This window comes from Solanum pennellii, chromosome 8, assembly GCF_001406875.1.
Source record: "Solanum pennellii chromosome 8, SPENNV200".
Taxonomy (NCBI): domain Eukaryota; kingdom Viridiplantae; phylum Streptophyta; class Magnoliopsida; order Solanales; family Solanaceae; genus Solanum; species Solanum pennellii.
Genome location: NC_028644.1, coordinates 41,870,281 through 41,890,045, shown reverse-complemented (window position 1 = coordinate 41,890,045; position 19,765 = coordinate 41,870,281). Strand labels below are relative to the sequence as shown.

Below are 19,765 nucleotides of genomic sequence, written 5' to 3'. Positions count from 1 at the left end.
GTTGAATTTTTAGAAGTTATTGAATTGTCTTTTTATTAATGAGTTTAAGTCTTCCGCATCGTATTTTGTTCATTATGGTTAAAATGTTAAGGTTTAGATTGGTTGGTTCGCTCACATAGGAGGGTAAGTGTGGGTGCCAGTCGCGGCTCGGTTTTGGGTTGTGACAATAACACATAGCACTCAATTCATGATACACAACAAATAAGAGCTCCATATTCATAGCATATAGTAAGGAATTTCCTTCTCCACCTTATAATAAGCTCAAAATGCATGAAAGATTTATCATGCTATCGTTATTCTTAAGACAACAACAAAAAAACATAATCTGAAGAAGACACGTGCATACATATTTCACATATGTGCAAGAATAGAGTATGATTGCATTTTCTTAAAACTCTTGTTCGCACAACTTTTACCAAACATGCACCTACATAGGAAGACAAGTTAGTTTCATGATTATTCATTAATTTCTCTATCAAGAGGAATGTATAACCTCAAGGAATAAAAATATGAAGGTAGCGGGACATTATGACGGATTCATCCTTCTATGTTGCACCCTCGACAAGATGGTTCCTCCATATACCTTTACAGAGGCAACCTCTTTGTTTCTTAACTTCTTTACTTGGCGATCTAGGATCTCAATCGAAACCTCATCATAGGAGAGTTTCTCATCCACTCTTAAACCTTCAATAGGCTGAATGGATACTGGGTCGCCTATGCATTTCTTGAGCATAAAAACATGAAACACTGCATGAACCGAAGAGAGTTCACTAGGTAGTTTCAACTCATAGGCAACCTTCCAGATTCGTTGTAAAATCTCATAAGGACCAACATACCGAGTACTCAACTTTCCCTTCTTATTGAATATCATCAACCCTTTCATAGGTGAAATCTTCAAGTAGACATGATCAACTATTTCAAACTCCTGATCTCTTCTTCTATTGTCGGAATAAGACTTTTGCCTACTATAGGATGTCTTCAATCTATCCTTTATTAGTCGAACTTTCTCTATAGCCTCATAGATAATCCCTAGAGCAAGGACTGAGGACTCACGAACCTCAAACCAGCCAACCGGAGATCTACACCTTCTACCATAAAGAGCTTTATAATGTGCCATGGATATGCTCGAATGATAGCTATTGTTGCAAGGAAACTCAATCAAAGTTAAATGATCATCCCAACTTCTCTTGAAATCAATGACAAAGGCTCTTAACATGTCTTCAAGTGTCCGAATGGTATGTTCCACTTGACCATCCGTCTGAGGATGAAATGTGGTGCTAAGTTTCACTTGAGTACCTAAACAATATTGAAAAGCCTTCAAAAAATGAGAAGTGAATTGGGCTCCTCTATCCGAAATGATGGACAAAGGAATCCCATGAAGACTCACAATCTCATTAGTGTAGATCCTTGCATATTCTTTGGCAGTGTAAGTAGACTTAACAGGAAAAAAGTTGACAGATTTGGTCAACCTATCCACAATAATCCATATTGAATCATTTTGCCTCCGGGTTTGAGGTAACCCAATAACAAAGTCCATATTTATGGCTTTCCACTTCTAAGTAGGAACATCCATTATTTGGGTTAAACCACCGGATTTGAGATCCTTAGCTTTAACTTGTTGTCAGTTTGGACGCTTAAAAACAAACTCCACGATGTCTCCCTTTAAATAATCCCACCAATAAATCACTCTAAGATCATGATACATATTTGTGGCAACTGGATGTATAGAATAGCGAGAACCATGAGCTTCTTCTAGAATTTGATTTCTCAAATCCTCAACATCGGGTACACTCAATCTCTCTTTGTACCTAAGAACACCTTCCCCCCCCCCTGTGAGAATGACTCATTGAGCTTACCAACTACCGATTCTTTCAACTCCATAAATAGTGGATCAAGATACTGCTTAGATTTCACCTCCACCAATAATAATGAGTCGAAGTTATGATGGACCATGGAACCACCCTTTGTAGAATCTTCTTACCACACACCTAATCGAGGAAACCTACGAACATCTTTCACAAGTTCTTTCTTATCTTCTTTAACATGAGAGACACAACCCATAAGCATACGACTCAAAGCATCTGCAACCACATTGGTCTTGCAAGGGTGGTAAACGACAATAATCTTGTAATCCTTCAATAATTCTAACCATATTCTTTGTTGGAGATTCAAATCCTTTTGTGTAAACTGATATTGAAGACTTTTATAATCAGTAAATACATAAAAATGCACACCATAAAAGTAGTGTCACGACTAGAATCTAGACCTCAGACGAGAGTGGCGTTGTTGACCTCTCAGAGGTCGCAGACAAGCCTACTTACGTCATTCTTACTTTACAAAGGTTAATTTTAAAGGAAAATTTGAAAATTTTTTTTTCTTAGCATACTTATAAAAACATTCTCATTAATACATAACTGTTAACCATCAACGATCTAACATTAAGAGATAAGCAACTGAAGGAAATACTTCAATTCTTATTAAGTGTATAATTGCCAAAATGGCAACAATACATAGTCTGAATAAAAACAAGAAAGATTACTAGTGGAACATTCTCCACTATCTCAACTCTAAAACTAAGCTAGAATATAAAACAGCAGCATCTTCGAAAGCATGCGGACCTACCAACTCTGGATGAATGCTGGACGTCCTGATGACAGCAACGATGATCCTGTAACTCTATCGTCAACTCGTGCCTGCACCCAAAATAGTAGAGTTTGTATCGGGTTACTACAAACATGTACTAAGCATGGGTATATGAAAGCACACACAAAAGACATGCATGATAAAGAATAGCTATTTCCTAACAACATGATTTTTTGAAGTCAAATTAGTGGACTTGCAAAATTGATATTAGGAAAGTTCCCAAATTTGGATTAGGAAAGTCAATGAACTTTCCAAATTTTGATTAGGAAAGTCAGTGAGATTTCATGATTTCGAATAGGAATGTTATGCCATGAGAATAACATACATCATTATACGTTTCACATTTGCACACAGCACATAACAATTACGCATAGCACATATCATATATCATACAACACATTTTGCATGTAGCACATAACTTCTTTAATATCAGTAATTTATATGCCATGAGACCTTGCAATCATGGACTTAACATTAGGTTCGTTGTGCAATGACCAAGAATGACCTAATGTCATTACAAGAATCTAACTCACCTTTCGATTATCATATCCTAACACCTTTGGTATCATTTATTTCATTATGTGCATCATTTGAAGATGGCCTCATTCATTCATTGGGAACATTAACTTTAACTGACATAGATCATGTGATCATCATGAAATTAGTGTCTACCCTACACCAAAAAAAGGTGGTATCACCGGCCAAAGTGACCCAATAACATGCTAGCGTACATGGGAATCGAACACCGCCATATCCCTATATTGGCAGTATAGGTTTGAAGACTACGAGATATAAAGAGACCCATACCCGGCATGCCGGACAGCGTCATCTCATGAGAGTTCCGTAAACCTTCACCTTTCCTGAAAGAAGGCATCACCGCTCATACCTAGTCTATTGGTGCTCACTATAAAGTTCCATTTCATTCTTCTCATACGTCACAGAAGTTGGCTTCTAGTATGAGGATATCATAGCTCATTACATGATTTCTCATCTCATCATTTGTATTGAGTGTGTTAAGCTCAATTCCTTCATTAGAGTGTTCATAGGAACTGGTCTCTTCATTAACTTACACTCTCAAAGGTGATTACGTTTTTGTAACATTTACTTAGGCTCATTTGAGATTGTTCTCATCTTTTACATTAGCCTCATATCATGTTGTCAAAACATTCATACACATTAGGACATTTGTTGTTCATAATTACTCACCCCTTTTTACATGAATATTCATTTCATCACATACCAATACACTTGGCTATTTGAGTGTTTCACACTCTTACTTGACTCTTCTAGGGTTTCATCATTTTATCACATAATAATCATTTCATCGTATGCCAATGAACTTGGCCATTCTGTATGTTTTACACTCGTACTTAACCCTTGTAGGGTTACATTATTTCATTACATACATCTTAGGTTCACTTCTTTTAAACGTATGGTAGACTTATGAGTCTATACACACAAGCCATGAGGTCTAATTCATAGTTCGTTAAGTGATTCATATACTCCTAATATTATGTAGTACAAGACTTATGTATCTTGTATATATTCCAAGATCTTGATTTCAATCTAATTAGGTGGCATTATTCTTGGTTATTTTGTTCGCGTATGACTTATGTATCAATACGGATATTTGGTCAAGGAAACCCAAGTTCGAATCACTTGGATTATTTTTCAATGATTTTATTTTTAATCTCCATGACAATTGGACTCTAGATTGAACCCCAACAATAACATCGTATCTTTAATATTCTACTTGGTTTTCCTCTTAATTTAGCCGAAGGGATGTGGGTTCGAACCCCCACAACCCCTTTTTATTTTTCATTAACATCTCATTGCCCCTTTTCTCCCAAACCAAGATGTTGTGGGATCAACCACAACCTCCTTAATTTTACTCTCTTTTTCGCTGGGCATTTGGAGGTTGTGGGTTCTAACCCCCACAACCTCCTTATTTAAATTTTTAATTAAAACTCCATATGCTAGGCGTCTGGCAGTGAGGTTGTGGGATTGAGTCCCCACAGCCTCACCTCATTTTTCTTTTTTAAATTTACCTTCTCAATTACATCCTTGAGGTCGTGGGTTCGATTCCCACGCCTCACATTTTCCTTTCTTGATTTTCTCTTCTTTCACTAGCTTCCTGGAGGCCGTGGGTTCGATTCCCATGCCTACCATTTATTTACTTAAATTATTTGTTCTCTGCTTACCCAACCAGTAGCCGAATTAGATTCCCCCCCCCCCCGCCCCATTTACATTTCTTTTTTCGCTAATCACAGTAGCCACACGAGTTCGATTCCCCTTAATCCCATTTCCCCCCTTTACATTTTTAGAATACTTCACATGTGAGGTCTTGAGTTCAACCCCCAATGACCTCACCTATTCTATTTTCATTTTTTAAAACCAGGTTCTCGGCCTTATTTTTGACCGAAACTATAGTACACCAAGCTGGAAATTTAATTCCAACTTTAGCTTCTTTTCATCAACCTTTCATGTTAGTTTCGTTGGGGCATTTCAAAAAACATTTAGTGTATTGTGAGATGTAATTTAGTAGTTACATTAGCCTAGCGTTTTCACTCAAAATCAGTAACCTCACACCCCATATGAACATCACGTTGTGTACAACCTTAGCACATAAAATACAAGGATTAACATGTCATTACACATCTGCAACAGTGACTAACTTCACTGCCACACGTTGCACACACACATCACTTTTTCACATGATTTTGAACAACATCATCAATATTCACACAATTTCGAAAATGCATACTTAAACATAAACATAACAAAAACACATTTCATCCCTAATTTGTATCAGCAAACATACCCAACCTATTATTCAATTGGAGCTACTGACAGGGACACGCAACTTGGAACAACCCTAGTTTTCGGAATAAATATCTTGAATCTTAAGGTGTCTCTTGGGAAAGGTACCAAGAGAGAGAAAACCCATACCTTAATTGATGTTCAAACGTTGAACTTGCTTCCCAAAACCCTCTCAAAAAAAATCAGTCCAAGCTTCCTCAACGTCCACACCACTCAACAGACAACTTCTCTTTGCCTTAATTGTTTTGGTTACTTTGTTTTTCTTAAAATTTCATGTGAGTTCTTCAAGTATGAAGGACTCTTAATATAATTTCTGTTCTTGTAGTTTTTATGGCAGAGAGCAACATGAAAGAGATGGTGAAAAATGAGAGATAGAATGTGAGAGAGTGAAACGTGTGAAGTTGTTTAGGCTTAGATAATGACATAGTCAATTGAGGACTCTCCTTAATACTTGAAAAAATAATAATAAAAATCTGATTTTCCTTTTTCTTAAATCAGATAATAAATATTAAATAAAATAATTAATTTATCAATTTAAATAAAAACAATTTAAATCATTGCTTCCACCTAGGTTCAAACCCAGGTGGTGCAAGACTTCACTTCAAGAGCACAATTTCGGCCCTCTCTCTCCCCAATTTTCCCCTCCATCTTTTTAAGTAATTAACTAATTATATATTTAGGGTAATTACGATATCAACCTTAGCCTGGTAAAAGAACATGTTACCCCTAGACCCTCAAAACTTAAGATTTCCTCTTTTTAAGTCCGGTAAAGACTCCTTCGATTAAATCTTCTTTTTCGAGAGCCCTATAAGGTTGATTAAAACATTTCCAACATTAACTAACTCCCCCAGTTAGTAGGCTTGGCTGTAGTAATGGTTCTAAGGTCTGGTTCTACGCGTATCAATCCGTGTGAACGTTGGCCTAATCGCAAGCATTCTTTACACGTTAAGCATTTCTTAGCTTATTCATTTTCTTAGGGTTGTTACATTATCCCCCCCCCCAGGAACATTCGTCCCCAAATGACACTACCACTACATATCGTAATACCAGTCAGACCATAACATAATCACTTTGCACAGTTAAGTAATAGCAACAAAATACGGAGAGATAAGGAAACATAAACTTAAGAGTAGGAACTCTAACCTCAAGAGATGAAAAGATGAGGGTAGCGGGATCTCATGTCGGCCTCAACCTTCCACGTAGCACCTTCAACAATATTATTTCTCCACAATACCTTCACTTCGGCAATCTCCTTGTTCCTCAGTCGCTTGACCTGTCTGTCTAAGATCTCAACAGGTACCTCCACATAAGACAATTCTTCATCAAGCCCCAAACCTTCAACAGGTAGGATCGATGCTAAATCACCCAGGCACTTCTTCAACATTGAGACATGAAAGACTGGATGAACAGAAGCTAACTCCGCAGGCAATTCTAACTCATAGGCCACCTCACCAACACGTTGAAGGATCTCATATAGTCCACCATACCTCGGACTCTGCTTCCCTTTTCTACCAAACCTCATCACCCATTTCATAGGTGATATCTAAAGTCAACTTGGTCACCAACATCAAACTCTAAGGATGCTTTCTATTGTCCGCATATGACTTATGTCGGCTTTAAGCAATAGCCAACGTGTCCCAAATCACTCTGACCTTCTCTAAGGCCTCATGAATGATATCTGGACCCAAAATGGATGACATTCCAACTTCGAACCACCCAATTGGAGATCTTCACCTTCTACCATATAGTGCCTCAAAAGGTGCCATCCAAGTTCTGGAGTAATAGCTATTATTATACGAGAACTCTATCAAAGGAGGATGGTCATCCCAGCTACCTCTGAAGTCAATCACACACGCTCTCAACATGTCCTCCAATGCCTGAACGGTGCGCTTTGCCTGCCCATCAGTCTGAGGATGAAAGGTTGTACTAAGCTTTACCTACGTGCCTAAGCTTTTCTGGAAAGATCTCTAGAAATGTTAATTAAACTGAGCTCCTCTATCTGAAATGATAGACAAAGGAATCCCATGCCATCTCACAATGTCATCAATATAAAGTCTTGCATAATCCTCGTCTCTGTAAGTAGACTTCACAGGGATAAAGTGGGCAGACTTAGTCAATCTATTCCCAATAACCCATATGGAGTCCAACTACCTCCTAGTCCTCGGAAGACCAACAACGAAGTTCGTATTAATGGTCTCCCACTTTCAAGTCGGAACCTCACTAATTTGAGACAGACCGCCAGGCTTAAGATGCTGCCTTAACTTGCTGAAAATTAGGACACTTAGCCTCATATTCTACAATGTCCTTCTTCATGCCATCCCACCAATAGATCTGCTTAAGATCATCATACATCTTGATGGAACCTGGGTGTATGGAATATCAGGAACCATGGGCCTCTACCACAATCCGGGTCTGTAAATCATCCACATTAGGTACACACATCCTGTCCTGGTATCTAAGTATGCCATCACTTCCCAAAGAGAAAGACTCATTCATTTATAACAACACTGAGTCCTTCAGCTCCATCAACACAGGATGAAGAAGCTGACCCTTTCTTGACTTCAACTACCAAGGATTATTCAGAATTAAGATGAACTGAAACACCCCCACAAGTAGAGTAAAATAATTGCACATCAAGTCTTGCCAGTCTGTGTGCCTCTTTTGCCAACTCCTTCTTCTCGTCCTCAACTTGAGTTGTACTCCCCATGCTCATCCTGCTCAAAGCATCAGCCATAACATAAGCCTTACCTGGATGGTAGTGCACATTCATGTCATAATCCTTCAACCGCTCCAACCATCTCCGCTGACGTAGATTCAACTCCCTCTGTGTGAACACGTACTGGAGACTCTTATGGTCTGTGAACATATCCACATGCACTCCATAAAGATAATGCCTCCACATCGTCAGTGCAAACACCAAATCTGCCAACTCCAGGTCATGAGTGGGATAATTCCTCTCATTAACCTTTAGCTGTCTGGAAGCAAAGGCTATCACCTTACCAGCCTGCATAAGAACACAACCCAAACCTACTCTAGATGCATCACAATAAAAAGTGTAATTCTCACCACACATAGGCAGAGTAAGCACCGGGGCTTAAGTGAGTCTGTCCTTAAGCTCCTGAAACCTCTTCTCACAAGTCTCCGTCCATTCAAAGTTGGATTTCTTATTCTTCAAAGCTATTATTGGCAAAATAATGGAAGAAAATCCCTTCACAGACCTGCGGTAGTAACCAGCCAATCCCAGAAAGGTACGGATGTCAGTGAGAGTAAGGGGCTATGGCCAGCTCTTAACAACTTCAGTCTTCCTAGGGTTCACCTCTACACCCTCAACGGACACAACATGACCCAGTAAATTCACTGATCTCAGCTAGAATTCAAACTTGTTGAATTTGTCATACAACTGATGTTGTCTAAGTACCTGCAAGGTTAGTCTCAAATGATGTTGATGCTCTTCATTGGTCTTAGAGTAGATGAGAATGTCATCAATAAATACTATGACGAAAGAGTCAAGGTATTCATGGAAGACCCTGTTCATGAGATCCATAAATGCAACAGGTGCATTCGTGAGACCAATTGACATGACTAGAAACTCATAGTGACCATAGCTGGTATGAAAGGTTATCTTTGGGATATCTCCATCCCTAACCCTAAGCTGATGGTGCCCTGAATGAAGATCAATTTTTGAAAAGAAACTAGACCCTTGGAGTTGGTAAAACAAGTCATTTATACTAGGAAGTGGATACTTGTTCTTGATAGTGACTTTGTTGAGCTGTCGATAATCGATACACATCCTAAGGCTTCCATCTTTCTTCTTTACAAAAAACACTAGAGCGTCCGAAGGGGATATGTTTGTCTGAATGAAACCCTTATCAGTGAGATTTTTGAACTGCAGCTTCAACTCATTGAGTTCTGCTGGAGACATTCTATAAGGAGGAATTGAAATTGGTTTAGTATCGGGTTCTAAGTCGATACCAAAGTCAATCTCTCAAGGGGGGGGGGACTCCAGGCTATTCATCAGGAAATACATCAAGGAACTCATTCAATACAGGCGTTGAGCCTATGGAAGGAATGTCATGATCAAAATATTAACACTAACAAGATGACACAACAACCCCTTGGACAACATTTTATTGACCTTAAGGTTAGTAATCAAGAGGTTAGGACGACTCGAGTTTTACCCTTCCCAGAATAGCTCCTCTTCATTAGGGAAACGAAATGTCACCACTCTACTACGGCAGTCCAAGAAAGAATAAAAACTGTGAAGCCAGTCCATGCAAAGAATAGAAATCAAAATCATGCACGGTAACTCAATAGAGTACGCACACATAGTTTTACCACTTACAACTATTGGGCAGTCCTTGTATGCTCTATCAGTTCTTAGATTTTATCCTAAAGGTGTACTAACCACTATAAGATCATGCAGAACTTCAGGCAATATCTCAAAAGTGAGAGCAAGCAAAGGAGTTACAAAGGAAAGACCCTAGATCAAATAAAGCATAAATAGAAGTTGAGAATATTTGCAGCATACCTGTGACCACATCAACGGAATTCTCCTGCTCCCCCCTGCCCTTCAGGGAATAAAATTTGTTCCTCTTAGGAGGCTCGGCTGCTGATGCACCCTATCGATTAGGCCTAGGCTGAGCATTACCTCCAGCCTGACCTCTGTTCTGAGGGAACTCTCTAACCAAGTGTCCACTCTTACCGCAACCGAAGCAGGCATTAGTACCCTATCTACACTCTCCACTGTGAGCTAGGCCAGACTTAGCATAGTTCTTTTTAGGACGTTGCGTCTCACCTCCATTTCCCTTCTTGGGCTCAAGTCTGCCTCCTCTAGGTGTAGTGCTTCTTTGATGAATAAATTTCCAAGAACTCTGTTGTCCCTTCTTGAACCTTGGCTGCTCACGGATGCCAAAGTTATTTCTGTGGCCTCCATGGTTAGGACCTGCTAGATCTTGAGGCCTAGGCCTCCTAGCATCACGAATACCACTCTTTCTGCGCTGTCCTCCACCTGCTGAACATGCACCATCAACCTGGAAAGGTCCATATTATCATGGAGCATCGCAGACCGACACTCCTCCTCCAGGTCTCCATTGATTCCTGTGAGGAACCTGCTCATTTCATCTCTGCTGTTCGAAACCAGGGAAGTAGCACACTTTGATAATTCAACAAACCTCAATACTCTCCTCATTCTTATTATTAAATACTAAGGAAAGTAACATACCTTGATAGCTTAACAAACTTCAGGGAATACTCCCTGAGTGTCATGGATCTTTGTTTAAGGTTGATAAACTCCTTAAACTTGCCTTCCCTCATCTATCTGGGAATGAATCTCTCAATAAAGGCTATCTTAAAGAAATCCCAAGTGACTGGAACTCCACCCAAAAATCGGCTATCTTGCCACATCTTGCACCAGTCTGTGCAACATCCTTGAGCTGATAGGAAGCCAGCTCAGCCTTCTCAATATATGTGGCCCCCATAGCAACCAAAATTTTATGCACCTCGTCCACAAATTCCTAAGGATCTTCTTATGTCTGATACCCTGTGAAAATAGGAGGGTTCATCCTTGTAAAGTATCGCAGCCTGTCCGCCATGCTACGAATCGGTGGGTTCTCCCTCTGAACATTCTGTCGGTTGACCTGGGCAGTCATAGCGTGGGCCTGCATAGTACTGTCCTCTGCAATCTAGTCCAGATATGCCCCCACGTCAGCATCACTCAACCCAGCGGGGTTAACGGGTATAGCTACTCCTTCAGCTAGAGCCTGCGGTGGATTCTGAGTAGCCCCAACAGCTGCTCCTCCCCTCCTTTGACCATTAGCTCTCCTAGTATTCAGTCTATGAAAAACAACAAGGATTGATGTTAGACACGCTCATAACACCAAGAACTCAGACATCAGGAAAAGCACGATAATATTAGAAGAAGGGAAACTTTCCTACGCATCATGCAGTCTCTAATCCATGATAGTGGTGCACTTCCTACCAAGACTTAGAAACTACTCAATGTGGTTGATGTGAACTTATTATTCTCTATATTAAACCTAGTGCTATGATACCAATTTTGTCATGACTTGAATTTAGACCCCAGACATGACCGGCGTCGTTGACCTCACAGAGGTCGCAGACAAGCATACTTACGTCATTCTTACTTTACAAAGGTTAATTTTAGAGGAAAATTTAAAAATTTTAGTTTCTTACATACTTATAAAAACATTTCTCATTAATACGTAATTGTTCACCATCAACCATCTAACATTAAGAGATAAGAAACAGAAGAAAATAATTCAATTCTTATTAAGAGTATAATTGCCAAATTTGCACCAATACATAGTCTAAATAAAAACAGGAAATAAACAGTAGTGGAACATGCTCCACTAGCTCAACTCTAAAACTAAGCTAGAATATAAAACATCATCATCCTCGAAAGCATGAGGACCTACCAACTCCGAATGAATGCTAGACATCCGGATGACTGCAACGATGATCCTATAGTTCTATCGTCCACCTGTGCCTGCACCTAAAATAGTAGAGTTTGTATAGGGTTAGTACACACTTGTACTAAGTATGGGTATAATCAGGCACACATCAAGGACATACATGATAAAGACTATCTCTTTCATAACAATATGATTTTTGGAAATCAAGTCAATGGACTTGCCAAATTGAGATTACGAAAGTTTCAAAATTTGGATTAGGAACGTCAATGAGATTTCCAAATTTGGATTAGTAAAGTCAGTGAGCTTTCCAGATTTGGAATAGGAAAGTTATGCCATGAAAATAACATATATCATCATACGTTTCACATTTGCACACAGCACATAACGTTTACACATAGAACATATCATATAGTATACAACACATTTTGCATGTAGCACATAACTTCTTTAATATCATTCATTCATATGCCATGAGACCTTGGAATCATGGACTTAACATTAAGACATCCCAGAAATGAGGGATCAATAGATGGGACCTCAACTAGGGAGTCTTCATTAGCATATCTGCTTCTCTCATTCCTATGTACTCAATTTTATTTCATTCATAGGCCAGTGTAAACACTAGTTATAGGTAGACTGTAGTTTGAGACTTTCATTAGGTTCGTTGTGCAATGACAAAGAATGACCTAATGTCATTACTTGAATCTAACTCGCCTTTTGATTATCCTATCCTTACACCTTTGGTATCATTCATTTCATTATGTGCATCATTTAATGCTGGCCACATTCATTCATTGGGAACATTAACTTTAACCGACATAGATCATGTGATCATAATGAAATCTAGTTTCTACCCCACACCGAAAAAGGGTGGAATCACCGGCCAAAGTGACCGAATAACATGCTAGCGTACATGGGAATCGAACCCCGCCATATCCCTATATTGGCAGTATAGGTTTGAAGACTAGGAGATATAAGGAGACCCATACATGGCATGTCAGACAGCCTCATACTCATAACAGTTACATTAACCTTCGCCCTTCCCGAAAGAAGGCATCACCGCTCATACCTAGTCTATTGGTGCTCATTATAAAGTTTCATTTCATTCATCTAATACGCCATGGAAGCTGGCTTTGAGTATGAGGACATCATACCTCATTAGATGATTTCTCATCTCATCATTTGTATTAATTGTGTTAAGCTTAATACCTTCATTAGAGTGTTCATAGAGATTGGTCTCTTCATTAACTTACACTCTCATAGGTGAGTAGGTTTTTGTAACATTTACTTAGGCTCATTTGAGATTGTTCTCATCTTTTACATTAGCCTCATATCATGTTGTCACCACATTCATAAATGTTAGCACATTTGCTCTTCATAATTACTCACCCCTTTTTACATGAACGTTCATTTCATCACATACAAATTACTTGGCTATTTGTGTGTTTCACACTCTTACTTGACCCTTCTAGGGTTTCATCATTTCATCACATAATAATAATTTTATCGTATGCCAATGAACTTGGCCATTCTGTATGTTTTAGAGTCGTACGTATCCCTTCTAGGGTTACATCATTTCATTACATACATCTTAGGTTCACTTATTTTAAACGTATGCTAGACTTATGAGTCTATACACACAAGCCATGAGGTTCCATTCATAGTTCGTTAAGTGATTCATATACTCCTAATATTATGTAGTACAAGACTTATGTATCTTGTATATATGCCAAGATCTTGATTTTGATCTAAGTAGGTGGCATTATTCTTGGATATTTTGTTCACGTATGACTTATGTATCAATAGGGATGTACCGGAAAGGAAACCCAAGTTAGAATAACTTGGATAGCATTTACATTTTTCAATGATTTTATTTTAATCTCCATGACAATTGGACTCTAGATTGAACCCCAACAATAACATTGTATCTTAAATATTCTACTTGGTTTTCCTATTAATTTGGTCGAAAGGATGTAGGTTCTAACCGCCACAACCCCTTTTTGTTTTTCATTAACATCTCATTGCCCCTTTTCGCCCAATCCAAGAGGTTGTGGGATCAAACCCCCACAGCCTCTTTCATTTTATTCTTTGTTTTTTTTTTGCTAGGCATTGGGAGGTTGTGGGTTCGAACCCCCACAGCCTCGTTATTTAAATTTTTAATTAAAACTCCCTAGGCTAGGCATTTGTCGGTGAGGTTGTGGCATAGAGACCTCACAGCCTTGAGGTCGTGGTTTCGATCCCCACGCCTCACATTTTCCTTTCTTTATTTTCTCTATTTTCACTCCCTGCCTGGAGGTCGTGGGTTTGATTCCCATGCCTCCCATTTATTTATTTAAATTATTTGTTCTCTCCTTACCCAACCAGTAGCCGACTTTGATTCCACCCATCCCCATTTACATTTCTTTTTTCGCGAATCACAGTAGCCACACGAGTTTGATTCCCATTAATCCCATTTCCCCTTTTTACATTTTTATCATACTTCACATGTGAGGTCTTGAGTTAAATCCCCAATGACCTCACCTATTCTATTTTCATTTTTAAAAGCCAGGTTCTTAGCCTTATGTTTGACCGAAACTACAGTACACCAAGCCTGAAATATAATCCCAACTTTCGCTTCCTTTCGTCTACCTTTTCATGTTAGTTTTATTTGGTGCAATTCACAAAACATTTACTCTATTGTTAGGTGTAATTTAGTAGTTACATTAGTCAAGTATTTTCACTCAAAATCAGTAACCTCACACCCCTATGAACATCACTTTGTGTACAACTTTAGCGCATAAAATACAAGCATTAACATGCCATTACATATCTGCAATAGTGACTAACTTCACTGCCACAAGTTGCACAAACACACATCACTTTATCACATGATTTCGAACAACATAATCAATAATCACAAAAATTTCGAACGTGCATACTTAAACATAAACATCACGAAAATACATTTCATCCCTAATTTGTATCAGCAAACATACCCAACCTATGATTCAATGGGAGTTAGTGACAGGGACATGCAACGAGAAACAACCCTAGTTTTCGGAATAAATATCTTGAATCTTAAGGGGTCTCTTGGGAAGGGGACCAAGAGAGAAAAAACCCATACCTTAATTGATGTTCAAACGTTGAAATTGCTTCCCAAAACCCTCTCCAAAATAAGTCAAAGCTTCCTCAACGTCCACACCACTCAACGGACAACTTCTCCTTGCCTTAATGGTTTTGGTTACTTTGTTTTTCTTAAAATTTCATGTGAGTTCTTCAAGTGTGAAGAACTCTTAATATAATTTATGTTCTTGTAGTTGTTAAGGCAGAGAGCAATGTGAAAGAGATGGTGAAAATGAGAGATAGATTGTGAGAGAGTGAAACGTGTGAAGTAGTTTAGGCTTGGATAATAACATAGTCAATTTAGGACTCTCCTTAATACTTGAAAAATTAATAATAAAAAAAACTGATTTTCCTTTTTCTTAAATCAGATAATAAATATTAATTAAATTAATTAATTTATCAATTTAAATAAAAACCATTTAAATCATTGCTTCCACCTAGGTTCAAACCCGGGTGGAGCAAGACTTCACTTCAAGAGCTTAATTTCGGTTCTTTCTCTCCTCAAATTACCCCTCCATCTTAATAAATAATTAATTAATTATATATTTAGGGTAATTACTATACTACCCTTAGCCTGGTAAAAGACCATTTTACCCCTAGACCCTCAAAACTTATGATTTCCTCTTTCTATGTTCGGTAAAGACTCCTTCGATTAAATCTTTGTTTTTGAGAGCTCTATATGGTTGGTTCAAAACATTCCCAGCTAAACTAACTCCTAAAGTTAGTTAGCATGGCCGTAGTAAGGGTTATTAGGTCTGGTTCTACGCATATCAATCAGTGTGAAGCTTGGTCTAATCGCAGGCATTCTCGACACATTAAGCATTTCTTAACTTATTCATTTTTTTAGGGTTGTTACAAGTAGTGTCTCGATATTTTCAAGGCAAAAACTACAGCGGTTAACTCAAGATCATGAGTTTTATAATTTTTTCCATGAACTTTGAGTTTCCTAGAAGCATATGTTATAACCTTACCGTGTTGCATGAGGATACATCCCAAGCCCACTCGGGAAGCATAACAAATATACTACAAAGCGTTCATTACCCTCCGATAAGCTCAACATCAGAGTGAAAGTAAGATTATCTTTCAAGTCTTGAAATCCCTTTTCACAAGCTTCCGACCACTCAAACTTCACCTTATTTTGGGTCAAAGGTGTCAAAGGAGAAGCAGTGGACGAAAATCCATCAACAAACCTTCTATAATACCCGGCTAGACCCAAGAAACTCCTTATGTATGTGGGAGTGAAAGGTCTAGGCAAATTTCAGACCACATCCGTCTTCTTCATATAACCCTCTAAACCATCACCAGAGATAATATGGCCAAGAAAATCAACTGACCTCAACTAAAATTCACACTTGCTAAATTATCATAAAGTTTGTGTTTTTTGAGGACTTGCAAGGATAATATCATTTGACTCTCATTCTCATTTTCATTCTTGGAGTATATAAAAATATCATCAATGAACACAATCACAAACGAGTCGATCTAATCTCAGAAAACTCTATTCATTACGTCCATAAACACTGCCGGGGCATTTTTCAATCCAAAAGACATCTCTAGAAATTTATAATGACCATATCTAGTACGTAAAGTTGTCTTGGAAACACCTTCACCTCTCACTCTAAGTTGGCGATATCTCGACCTTAAGTCAATCTTGGAAAAGTAACTAGCACCTTGGAGTTGATCAAATAGATTATCAATCCTAGAGAGAGGGTACTTCTTCTTTATGGTGACCTTATTAAGTTGGCGATAATCAATGCACATTCTACGAGATCCATCCTTCTTTTTAAAAAATAAGACCAGAGCACCCCATGGAAAATACTGGGTTGCATAAAACCCTTGTCTAGTAAATCCTTGAGTTGGAGCTTCAACTCATTCAATTCAGCAAAGCCATCCTATATAGAGGAATTGAAATGGGATTCATATACGGTAATCAATCAATGCAGAAGTCAATTTCCCATTCGGGAGGAACTCCTAGAAGGTCATTAGGAAATACCTGTAGGAATTCTCTCACTACTGGGGTTGACTCAATAGAAGGATTTTCATATTCTAGGTTCTTAAACCTCACAACATGGTATAGACAACCCTTTGCTATCATTTTACAAGCCTCCAAGCAAGAAATAATTTGACCCCTTAGCATAAAATTTTCCCCCTTCAACTCTAGAATAGATTCATTAGGGAATTGAAACTTCACTACCCTTGTTCGACAATCTATGGAAGAAAAAAAATCATGTAGCCAATCCATACCCAAGATGATATCAAAATCAAACATGTCAAGTTCTACCAAATCAACAAGTGTAACTCTATTGGGCAGCATTACACGACATTTCCTATAGACTCTTTTTTCCACTACAAAGTCACCCATTAGGGTACAAATCAAAAAGGGTTCAATCAAAACATCGGGAAGTACATCAAAGTTCCTAGATACCAATGGTGTAACGAAAGAAAGAGTAGCACCTAGATAAACCAATGCATAAACATTAACATAGAAAACTTGTAACATACCTATCACAACATTGAGAGAGTTCTCTTGTTCACCCCTAGCCTTGAGTGCTTAGAAACGGTTCCTTTTTTGATCTTCAGAACTAGGACCGCTTGGTTGAGTTTGGACATTCCCCTTGCCTTGGTTTCTCACATTAGGACAGTCTTTCACCATATGGCCACCCTTGCCACAACCATAGCAACTATTAGTCCCAAAAAGAAATTCACCCACATGTTTATTACAAAACATACCACAAGTTGGTCTCTCTTTCTATGATCAACATGACTCCCCTTTTGAGGTTTAGGATTAGAACCTCTATCATTTTGATTCATGGAGAAATTAGAAGGAACCTTATTTGAAAACCTCTTCTTGAACTAAGGCTTATCTTGAACATCAAGCCTATTCTTAGATGAACCACTTTCAAAAGACCATGCTTTCTTGGTTTCCCTATTCATCTTCCTTAGACGACTATCTTCAACCTATTGAGCATGAATTATCAACCTAAAAAGATCAATATTGTCATGAAGCATGGCTGCACGACATTCTTCTTCAAGTTCTTTGGACATGCTCGTTATATAACGGCTCATTTCGTCCCTAGCATTAGAAACCAAAGAAGAAGCATATTTGAACAGCTTAATTAACTTCAAAGAGTATTCCTTAACACTCATACCTCCTTAACGAAGGTTGATGAACTCTTCTACCTTAGATTCACTTTGTTCACTTGGAAAGAATCTATCAAGAAATGCCTTATTGAAGATCTCCCAGTCACGGGACCACCTCCTAAAGCCCTACTATCCTTCCACTGATTGTCTTAAGTTTGAGCCACGTCCTTGAGTAGATAGGCAGCAAGCTCATCCTTCTTAGTAGTAATCACCCCCATAGCGAACAAAATCTTGTAAACCTCATCAAGGAAGTCTTGGGGGTCTTCATTAACTTTCAATCCAAAGAACATGGAAGGATTCACTCTTGTGATGTCTCCCAAACGTCTAGCCTTAGTAGTAGCATGTTGGTTTTGTCGAGGTGTGACCCCTCTTTTAGTTTGTACCGTAATAGCCTGAGGTTCGGTGGTGATGGCTTGGGAAATTTGAAGCATGGATGCCCTCACCTAATCATCTGTCAAGCCAAAGGATTCACCAGAACTTGATCATCTGCAGCAGCTTTCACTTGAGGAGCATTTTGATTACCTTAGGGAGTTGCTCCCATATTCGCAATCTCTTCCCCTACTCTTCTCGCAGCTGTTCCTCTTGTGTTCATTTCCTAAAACCACAAGAAAAATATTAGATACTACATGACACATAGTGTCAAAACTCCTGAGGCATGATATATGAGTATCAAGAGAAGAGAAGTTTCCTAGTCATCACATAGCCTCTTATAAATAATTGTGGCGCGCTTCACAACCACAAACAAGATACTATGTAACGTGGTTTAGTAAGACATTGATCCTAAGGATATTTAAACTGATGTTCTGATACCAAGTTTGTCACACCCGGAGAGCAAACCCCAAATGCGACCAGCATCACCGTCCTCTCATAAGACGTAGAGAAGCCCTTAACATTTGTCATAACATATGATCAGAAAAAATTGCGAAAAATTAAAACTGTTACATTAAATTTGAACTATACTTAGACTTCATACTTAACCTTCATAATGACATACGTTATTCTAAAACATTTCTCCCATATATAAAACCATCTAAGAGTACAAGTCTAGACTTGGACAATAAAAAAATAATTATGCCATATACGCCTTAGTATAAAAGAATCCAATGACATAATGGAATTAGCGTATTCTTATAACTACTAAAAATCTACCTAAGCTAGAATATTGAAAAAAATAGCATCCCCGAACATGAGGACCTACTAAGGCTTGGAGAAAGAGTTCCAAGCTTATTCAAATAAACCTCCTTAAACTTCAGTGGCTGGAACCTACAATTGTAGTAATATAAAGTAATGGGGTTAGTACGCCACATGTACTATGTATGAGTATATGCACATACCATATAAGGACATGCATGGAAATGAATCATTTATCGTTTCTTTGGAAAACAAGCTAAGTCATGTGAACATCTTCAAAGTACATACCATAGAACATATACAAGTTAAGTTCTTCATCAACATAAAGCATGATGATAATCAAAGATATATTCTCATAGAGTCATGTTAACATTTCATATTTCATAGATCATATAAACATAACATACAAAAAACATATCAATGATCTCATCCCCAAACTACAAGTGTAATGGTCATGTGAAGCCCCATAACCCCACACAACCAAATAGATAAGATAG

At 38.3% G+C, this 19,765-nt stretch overlaps 1 protein-coding gene across 1 annotated transcript in view; it reads right to left on the bottom strand.

The window, feature by feature from the left end:
• Positions 1-19,765, bottom strand: part of LOC107027628 — an 80,643-nt gene that overhangs the window by 19,641 nt on the left and 41,237 nt on the right. The window contains exons 4-8 of the mRNA XM_027919283.1: positions 11,166-11,295; positions 10,259-10,493; positions 8,108-8,211; positions 1,982-2,187; positions 584-1,136 (exon numbers count right to left, since the gene is read on the bottom strand). Coding sequence (XP_027775084.1) covers positions 584-1,136; positions 1,982-2,187; positions 8,108-8,211; positions 10,259-10,493; positions 11,166-11,295 — 1,228 coding nt within the window. The remainder of the gene's footprint in view (positions 1-583; positions 1,137-1,981; positions 2,188-8,107; positions 8,212-10,258; positions 10,494-11,165; positions 11,296-19,765) is intronic.